This window comes from Rutidosis leptorrhynchoides, chromosome 7 (genome assembly GCF_046630445.1).
Source record: "Rutidosis leptorrhynchoides isolate AG116_Rl617_1_P2 chromosome 7, CSIRO_AGI_Rlap_v1, whole genome shotgun sequence".
NCBI lineage: Eukaryota > Viridiplantae > Streptophyta > Magnoliopsida > Asterales > Asteraceae > Rutidosis > Rutidosis leptorrhynchoides.
In genome coordinates this window covers 103,628,841-103,638,967 of record NC_092339.1, presented here as the reverse complement: position 1 = coordinate 103,638,967, position 10,127 = coordinate 103,628,841, and the positions used below count along the sequence as shown (strand labels likewise).

General features: G+C 33.9%; 1 protein-coding gene across 1 annotated transcript; it reads right to left on the bottom strand.

Annotated features, from left to right (window-relative positions):
• Nucleotides 1-2,757: 2,757 nt before the first annotated feature.
• Nucleotides 2,758-5,095, bottom strand: LOC139857748 (uncharacterized). The gene is made up of 9 exons (XM_071846587.1): nucleotides 4,874-5,095; nucleotides 4,430-4,553; nucleotides 4,267-4,334; nucleotides 4,057-4,116; nucleotides 3,816-3,974; nucleotides 3,577-3,723; nucleotides 3,239-3,453; nucleotides 3,023-3,131; nucleotides 2,758-2,915 (listed from the first exon to the last, which is right to left on the bottom strand). The coding sequence occupies exons 1-9, from the start codon at nucleotides 4,988-4,990 to the stop codon at nucleotides 2,832-2,834; spliced, it is 1,083 nt and encodes a 360-aa protein (XP_071702688.1). The 5' UTR covers nucleotides 4,991-5,095; the 3' UTR covers nucleotides 2,758-2,831.
• Nucleotides 5,096-10,127: the final 5,032 nt, after the last annotated feature.

Sequence of the window (10,127 nt, the reverse complement as noted above, 5' to 3'; positions counted from 1 at the left end):
GTTGATTTACCATCTTGCCTGATATTATTAGCTTTAACATGTAAATCAAAGGTTTGGAGTTTGTCTTTACCAGAACTGTAGGTTGTAATGAGGGCATTCCATAAGGTTTTTGCTGTAGGGAACTGGGTCAGATTGCTTGCAATTTGTGGCTCTATATTTTGAATGATCCATGAAAATACCACCAAGTCTTCCTGGTTCCACTTCTGGTTGTTGGTTGATGGTGGATCTTCGGTTAAATGATTGAGGAGGGCCTCGGATTTACCTCCGATGGCAACCTTGATCATACGAGACCATAATGAATAATTTGAGTTGTTAAGGGTAACACTGATTTTTAAAGAATCAGGATGCCTTTGTGATTGATTTTCATTGTTGGTTTGGAGAATTCTAGCCAATTGGCTAGTTAATTCTGTAATGAGTTGAGTTTGGCTGTCATGTTCTGCCATGATAACCACTCAAACGAAAAAAAATAGGCAAATGATTTAAATTGCTGTGATTGAATGATTTAGATCATCAACACAAGCTCTATGCCATGTTAAAATAAGAATTGTAATTGTATTTTGCTTGAGTATTGAATATTTTCACTTAATTGAGTTTTTACATTTGGAAGATGAAAGCTAAACTTATACAGAGAATAGCCTAACGGCTATATGACAATATCATGGAAAAAATAAAGGTATGTTTCCCTTTTTGTAAAAGTTAATCTTGCTGTCTTTTTATTTCTAACAATTAGTGTAGCTGATATCAAATACGAACACATTTGTTTTCTACTAAAACTAGGGTATTTTGATGGTCTTATACTCTTTGAAAACGAGACGAGATTATGTTGTTGTCCAGGTATATTCACTGGTATTTCGAGAACAAAAGCCATTTCGTTTCTCTTCAGAAAACTGTAGATACAAAATCAAATATATCTAATCAAGTGTCAATTAAACAAAAGCCTTAATGAATTTTCTATAGCTCGTTTATCGAGATTTTCTAATTGATGGAACGCAAATCAGATATAGGCACTTTGTACGTTGTTAGTACATATCTTTCAGAAGTTCATCCTTGTTTAAAATTTTCATATAGAGCCAGAGTGTTGTTTATATTTGTTACTTCATACATATTGTAGTCTTCTTGATGCTTCTTAATTTCATTCCAAATTGCTTTAGCTGATTTATATCTATCAATTGTTTTGAGAAGTTCATTTAGAATTGCTTGTATAATAATGCGCACGACATCGATATCTCCTTGGGCTTTATTACGTTCTTTACCGTGAAGTTGATATGCTTTAGGAATTTCACCTATATCAGAATGTAGGAATTCTTTTGGACCTTCATCGAGTGATGCCTAATGTACTGATAAAGACGTTGTTTCTTTTGATTGGATTGTCCTTCAAAGAGAATTGGTGGTCTAGTATCTGAACCAAGAGCAAGTGCATCTTGATTTTTTAAAGACAATAGGGTTACAAAAAGTATTCGGTAATATTGGTATCAGACTTGTCGAATAAAAACTTTGTTGTATCAGTGTTGTCGAACAAATGTATTCGGTAACAATACTTTGCCAAATAGATTGTATTCGGTGTTATGCAAACACACAAAATCAACCAAGTACAGAACATAGTTACAATATAATGCAAAATACAGAACAGAACAAGTGTCGAATAGAATAATCTGGGAACAGTGTGTTCCAAACAGAACTACTCAGCTTCCATTTCTGCAAAGCCAACTATTAAACTTGTGATTATTAGAAACCGGTAGTGGTTCTTCAAACACTCAAAAACTCCAAAAAATAAAAATCTTCCTATTCTAATTTGTATGATGAGATCAAATGCCGAAACCAATCCAAAATGACTCACTAATACTTAATAAACATTCGCTAATAAATTGGAATCCACCAAATACTCTATATTCAACAAAATTCATGATTTTCAAATAGTTTCAACTCCGAAAATGAAATGTCGAATGGATCAAATTGAGCTAATCTCCTATTGATTGATGTATTATGGACCGAACAATTGACTTAATATCAATTGTTGGCTTTGATACTGTTGGAACCTTGATTACATCGTAATCACTGAAATATGAAGTATTCAGCAAGGTTTAAAGGTATTTGGTAACGGTGTTCTATGAAGGTATTCGGTACGGTGAGAGAGAAAGTCAAAGATTTAATTCCATAAGGCTCTTCAACTCATTACAATTCATTCATTAGCTATTATATGAAAACCCCTATTATATGAAAACCCCAAGTGGTACTTATAGTTCTCTTATACCACCTTTACGAGTTTAACAATTTTTACACAACTTGCACAATAAAAAGTAAAATTACATTTTTGGCTTTCAACACCGTTAATTACAAAATTACTTATCACTTAGTTTTTTTTTTTTTTTTTAAAATATAGAAAAAAAATTATGTGGTTGGTCCATGTGGTTCAACCAGATCACGTTAGTTGTCCATGTATTTTTTGTGACGTGGTTGGCAACTGTGGTTTGAAAAAGTTACGCTAATGGTCTATGTCTATAACGATCATTAACTTATGTGCGACGCACTTGATGGGTAATCATTGTTGCAACAAATTGGACAGGGATCACCAAAATTACTTGGAAAAGAAAGTGTAAAGGAATGTCATTGCTCTTCATACTATTAACTGGAAAAGAAAGCGTATATGAATGTCAATGTTTTTCATACTTTGATAACCCCCGGTAACAACAACCTGAAGATCGACTCAAAAAAAAAAAAAAAAAAAAATAAAATATAATACCCTAACTCTATTACAAATCATATGGGTCTCTTTTACTTGGTAACTTGTTCATTGTTGTGGCATATATAACGGAACAAACTACTGTGATTACCTATGCTTCCAAGGTCTTTCTTTCTTCAACAAGATCTTTCAAAAAATTTCCAAGTAGCCTTTGATCCAACACCATGTTCGGTATCTGTAAGGTTACATACATCAACATTACAATTTACAAAAGCCTAATTTTTCAAAATACATGTGTATATTACATTATTTATTTATCGTCGTAATAACAAGAAAGATAACCTTGTTTCCAAAAAATATTTTGGTGTTGTTGGCAATCGCCTCGATAAATTTAAGCTCCAGAAACTGGGGTGTAAGCTTCAACTTATTTGCTTCCGCTTCTTTCATGGTCCTGCACTCATAATAATTGAAATTGAAATAAACTTTCAATCACAAACGTTAATTAATGCAACAAATAGTGTAAAAGATGCAAGAAGAAAAAAAAGAGAGAGAACTGACTGGTAGTATTTGGCATCGGCCAAACTCTTTTCACGAGCGATATACATTGAATTAGAAATTTCTTCTTGCATTCTCAAACTGTCTTTTTCCATCAACTTTTGTTCCATTACAATCTTGCTGACATAAGCATTTTTCTCAGCTTCAGTAATTGCTATCTTTTTTTGTGTCTCTGCCTCTTTCTCAGCAACTCTTTGTCTTTCCACCGAAACCAATACCTATACATACATACATATTACATATATACAATACAATACAATACAATACAATACAATACATATATTTTTTAAATTGGGGAAAAGCATATAGGCAACTACTTGTAATGATTGAAACATACATACCTTGGTGCGTTCTTCTTCCATTTGTTCAAAATTTCGTCTCACACTTTCCGGGATTCTAGGCTTCGTAACACGCACACTGAGAATTTCAATGCCTGGTGCATAACGTGTACAATCTGCTTGTAGAGCATCTTTCATTGTTTCATCAATCTGAGTATTTTTAAATTTTTTTAACATTTTTCAGGTTTATAAATGCAAATTTAGTTGCAAACAAAATACTAACAATAAACAATGAACAATACCTGATCAAACATGTCAATATAAACTTCCTGAAGGGAGTGAACACTACAGAATTGATTGATCTCGTGATGGATTTTGTCATATATCCAAGTATGGTCATACTCTACGCCATAATTGAGAAGGGTTTCATACACAGACTCCTTTTTAAGGCGGTTCACAACCTATATGTAAAATAAATAAATAAAATATATCATATATAACAGAATCCTTACGAATTTTGATATTAATCATATGATTGTTTACCTCTATCCTGTCAAAGTTGATCATAACACCCCCTTTTGTCCCACAAGGGATATCCCTTACCTACACATTATCATTACAAACCAAGCTCATCTTCATTAAAGAAAATTATAGTAACAAGTTCACAGATAAGCATATTTATATTTATATTACATACTAAGTATTATATAGAGTAATAAATAATAATAATAATAATAATAATGATAAACTTACCAGGTCTGTCTGAAGGGTGACCTGGACAGGTTCGTAATGGGTTATCAGAGGTAACTTAAGATGAAAACCTGAATTCATTTCATTCAGTATATTAAAATTACTAATAATAAATCCATGGAAACCATTAATTATGAACATAAGTGCTAATTGAGAATTAAAAAACCTGGAGTTGTAGTTGTCTTTTGTAGTGCACCCCCTAACCAGTACACCCCAACATGACCTTCAGGGACTTGATGTAAGATTGTTAAGCTGTTCTTTAAGTTTGGTGATGAAGATGGAATCACAACCTACATATCATACATACATAAGTCAACACCATATTTGAATTGATAATACTGTTCATATCATCATTACTACCTAATTTTCTAAAAGCCTATGTGTAATCAATTCAATTCAATTCAATTAACGTTTTATAAGAAGATAAATTCATTCTAGTATACTTACAAATCTGTGAAAACCTAATTGGACTACCAATTATTGTATCCTAAACGTTTTGCGAAACAATCATTACTCGATGAACGCCAAAATAACCACTATCAGTAGTAAAACCCTAACTGTAGGATTCAGGAAAAAAAAAAAAAAAAATCATACATCAATATAAATATACCATAGAAGCGATGACAATAAAGGCAAAGAGGACGGCGAGAATGGCGGTCAAGTCTCCTTGTTGGCGAAGAGGCTCCAACGGTGGTCGCTGCGGCGGCGGTTGCGTTCCGGCGTCCATTGGCGATCAATATTTTCAACTTAGAGACTCATACAGATCCAACCCTCGTTTATATACATATACACATTATACGGAGTAATATAGAAGTTTCCTGCTTGTACATAATACCGCGTCAATAACTACAATCGGTCGTTAAGAAAAAAACTATACTCCGTATATAGAAGACTAAAAACTTTACCAAATTAAACATTTTCAATAATACACTAATATACACTTACCTAATTATATTTTTTTTTTACAGCTATTGGGATCACCGGACTAACCTACCCGTTGCGATCATCTTCCATTTCGACTATACCGATGCAGCGATAATAACCCCGCCCTCATCGTTGTTTAGAAAGAAACCTTGAAACCGATCCAAATGCACGGTCAAGTAAAACCCTCATCCTCTTTACCCCCCAAACGATATGGGAAATGTGTCATGGGTGGATACCTCATGGCAGGAATGAAATTGTGTTTTTAATATGTAGCCAACGGAGGTCGAACTTCTGACCTCCCCTAAAGGAGGTATGCCACCAACCGCTGGACCACATCACAACTTAACTTACCAAATTATATATTTTTTATTATAGTGGTTGATAGCAATAGTAAATTTGTATATATGTTCGATTATGTATATTAGTTTACTCTAAATTTTACAAAGTTATAAGTATAATGTTTGTTAATCTCGAAAGAAAAATAACAAATCGAATTTGAAAGTTGAGTGTGATTTGAATTAGGTTTCAATTGAAACCGGACTGAGTTCAAATCCAAATTTAAGGTAATATTTTATAAGTATTTATATTTGAATTGTTATATTTTAGTAATTTTCTAATGATAGAAATGGAATTGCTTAATGTCATTAGTTAAATATTATCAAGGACTATGCATGTAAAGTTAGATAAGGACCCCCTTTAACAGAGTTTTGGTGAGGGAGTAGAAAGTGTTAAATAGTCAAAGTTTTATCCATTTAATTTGAAAAGCAAAGGGAAAATATGGATCAGTTTCAAAATCCAGAAGTGTGTGTGTGCGCGTGTGTGTGCGCGCTGATTGTCGACGAAGAACAAGGCCAAAGGAGAAAACCCTTCAAAAATTGGAAGATTAAACCTCATGCAAACACAAATTCGAGTAATTAAGAGTATGTAGACTCTCATATAAGCTGAGAAATCTCTAATTTTTTCCTCTCGTGTGCAATTTGGGTTCATAAATTTCAAGGCTTAAGGTATGAATTTTATACTTGAAATTGGACTAAATGTATGCTTAATTCTCAAGGCTTAAGGTATGAATTTTATACTTGAAATTGGACTAAATGTATACTTAAGGGTTCATAAATTCTCAAGGCTCAAGGAAGTGCAATTGTACAAGGTGAGTTTATAAGGGGTAAATTGGGCGGGATAAGAGTGGCATAGTGCTCCCGGATTGCATCCGTGCAAGAGGGTGACGACTATGGTCACTAGGGCACTAGCTTAGACTTTACAACTAGCCATGCCTAATTGTGATGTCTATGGTTGATGTTTTAGCTTAGGCATAACTCATTAGGTTCGCCTAGTGAATGTGTCTATGGTTTGATAGCTTAGACACTTTGAGTGTCTATGTATGTATGACGATAAGTGATGTGAGCTTACACATATATGTATGTCTATGGTGTTCGTTAGCTTAGGCATGATTACTAGGTTACCCCTAGTAAGTTATGTCTATGATATTTTAAATCAGATCCGATAATAATAAACAACCTTCGGGTTGAAAGGTTAGTTAATGTTATGTTTATGTTATGTCATGAATGATATATTCCTTTTTACTTGCCTATAACTGACTAAGCAATATAGCTTACCCCGTTGTTTTGTTTATGTTTTGATAGGCTCTAAAGGTCATCACGAAGGTAAAGAACTGGCCCGTGATTAGAGGACATTTCGGAACTTAGTAAGTGGTAGTGCAAGTCCCTTTTTGTATGTAGCTCATGAAACCGCTTATTAACGCCATGTTTAAACTTGTATTTGTATGATTTGGAACAAACTATTATTATGGGACAAAATGGATTTTTGAATGTGAATTGGGTCTTACATGACCAAGACATGTGTAACGATCCGACTTTTTCGACTTATATTTTTTGTGCTCTATTCTTTCACGAATCTGCGTATATGTGCGTACTGAGCTATATTATATTCTGGGATTATTATTCATGTTGATTACTTTCGTTTATATTTTAAAACGTGTTATTAAGTGTTTAATCACTTAACTTGATCCTCGAATGCTTTTACGACCGTTAGTGTCACTTGTCGTTTTGAACGAGCAACGTACTTTGTACACGTTTAACTTTTGTCATAATTGAAATATTATGACTACGTAATACTAATTGTTATTTTCTAATGACAATTACTTGGCTTATTGGTTGCTTAATTACGCTTGGTAATTTACTAATGCACACTAGTTAGTCTTAATGGACTTTCTACCTTATTGGATTTAAACCCAACCTACTCTAGCTAATGGACTTTTAAGTTAGCCCAATTTTAATGGATTTATGACCCATTAATATGTAGGACAAAAACTCATTAAGATGAGCCAACATACTAGCATTTTTGTTAACCATTACTACAAATGTTGCATGGGATCCCAACAATAAGCACCACCTTTAGGCCACCACCATGCAAAAAGAAAAAGTTGTCCCCCCCCCTTGTCCCCCATGAGGCTACGGTTTTAGAGACACCCATCACCCCTCCACCACTATAAATACAAGCCTTATTCCTTCCATTTCACACTTGATTTCATTCTCATTTTACACACACTTACTCTCTAATTTTCTCTCTAGTCTTTCTCACACTAAAAATTGTAAGTTTTAAATTTTCTTCTTCTTCTTCTTTTCTTCTTATACACGACATCATCATCATCATCATAAGATCAAGATTTTTAGCTTCTTGATCTTGTTATATCTTGTAGATTCAAACTTTGATTTGAAATCTTCAAGAACATGAAAGATTCAAGCTTTTTAGCTTTGAATCTTCATTACTTTATTGGATTTAAGTTTTGAAGCTTAAGATCACTTTATTTTGTTAAAAGATCAAAACTTGTGTTTATGATTTTCATGTAACTTGTAGATCTAGCTTTTTGTTTTAAGGATCTTCAAGAACATTAAAGATCCAAGCTTTCGAGATTAGGGTTTCATTATTTTGTTTAGATCTAAGCTTTTTAAGTTTATGATCTCATTACTTTTACTAGATCTTAGCTTTCTAGCTTATGGTCTCATTAATCTTGTAAAGATCCAAGCTTTCTAGCTTAGAGTTTCTTAACACTTGAGATCTAAGTTATTATTTTAGATCTCACTTACTTGGAACCTTTTTATAATTTTTATGGTGATAAAAATCAAGTCTTCATCATCTCATATGATGAAGATGCATAAATTTGTATCAAAAGGACAAAGGTTGAAGCTTTATTGTGATTATACAATAAAGAGACTACCTTGATGTTCAAAACTTGTAGAAAGTTAGCTTTTACTTTTAGTTGTGTGTTGATGGTTAGAACTTGGTCATAATGATGCTAAAACATCAAAGAGTTGTACACTTGAAACTTACACGCATCAAGGATGAGAACCGTGATGAGCATCAAGCACCAAGAAACCCACCGGAGCACTTGTTTTCTGTTTTTTGGGGTCTGATCAGACATCTGGGACTTCTAGAAAATTGATTTTCAGATAGTTCGGTTCGGGTAGATGACTTTCCGTTTAAGACTATCCTAAATCCGATGTACGGTTTAGGATTTATAGCCTTCCAAAAAGCACGACGCCTTTGTAACGACGTGCTGAAAATTCTGACCTACTCGCGCTTGAACCGTCGCCACGGTCAAACGACATCGAGTTAGGATCTGAAAATTGGACAGCGGTACGAGGACTCACATACGGAGCCTTGGAAACTGACCACGCGTCTCTTCGGTTTGTATAGAGGTCGTAGCAGTTATTCGAAGTCAGCCTTTTGTTTCGATCTCTATTCTTGTTGAAAACTTACTTTATCTTTTACGAATGATGATGATGATGATACTTAAGACTTAACTTATTTACTTTTAAACCTTTGGGGATGATTTACTGACTTAGTAACCTTTGACTTAGGTTGAGGACCTTTCGGACCGATTTACTACTTGCATACTTTTCATATCGACTTTTACCGCACATTCACTGTGAGTTATAGCTCCCCTTTTTACTTTAACTATTTTTGAGACTGAGAAAACATGCGCTGACACGAGTACTTAAAGTTTATATATGTGTGGGTGACATAACGGCACAAAGATTCCCCTTAGCTCGGTAACGTTTAACTATTGGTTTATGAACCGGTAGACGCGAATCTTAGATATGGATCCATAGGGTTTGACATCCCCACTCGGGCTAGTCGCGCTAGCATTCAACGGGTGTTTAATACTTCGTAAACTTACGCACTTGTCAGGTGTACTTTTAGGGGTGATATTACTTGTTAAGTTAGTTACCGGGTGCCCACGGATAAGCATATACTTTATCATACTGATTTGAAATACTGATTTGAAGTGCTGGTTGAAGCACTGAAATCTCGTGGTCTACATTACATTACTGATTACAAACAAACTATAGCTCACCAACATTCGTGTTGACTTTTTAAGCATGTATTTCTCAGGTGCTTAGACGTTGTTGCTTCCGCTGTTAAACTTGCTATTATAGTCTTGGTGTTATAGACTTGATGTTACAGACTTGCTGTGTTAGACTTCCGCTGCATTACTTAGAGATGTCTCAATCATGGAACTTTTACATTGTATTCACAACTTATGTTACATTTGAACAATGGCTTTGTAATGTGATATTGCTCAAAATGAACATATATTTAGTCGCAATATCTCTCCTAAATAATAGGTTTTCATATATGTAATTGTATTATATTTTTATTGTAATTGTACAAATAAATAAAAGTGAAGACGGAGTGTGAAAATGAAGAACTAATCAAAAAGACAGTGAAAATGCTCAATGTACAAGTGATACTCTAAGATGTACAAGACCTTAATGCTCAAGTGAAAAATGTACAAATTAACAAACCAAAAGTACCAGATTTTGATGCTTGCAAATAGACCCATCAATAGTACAAGTAAGCATGCGAAGTGTGACGACCCGGCAATTTTCGACCAAATTTAAACTTCATTTTATTATGAT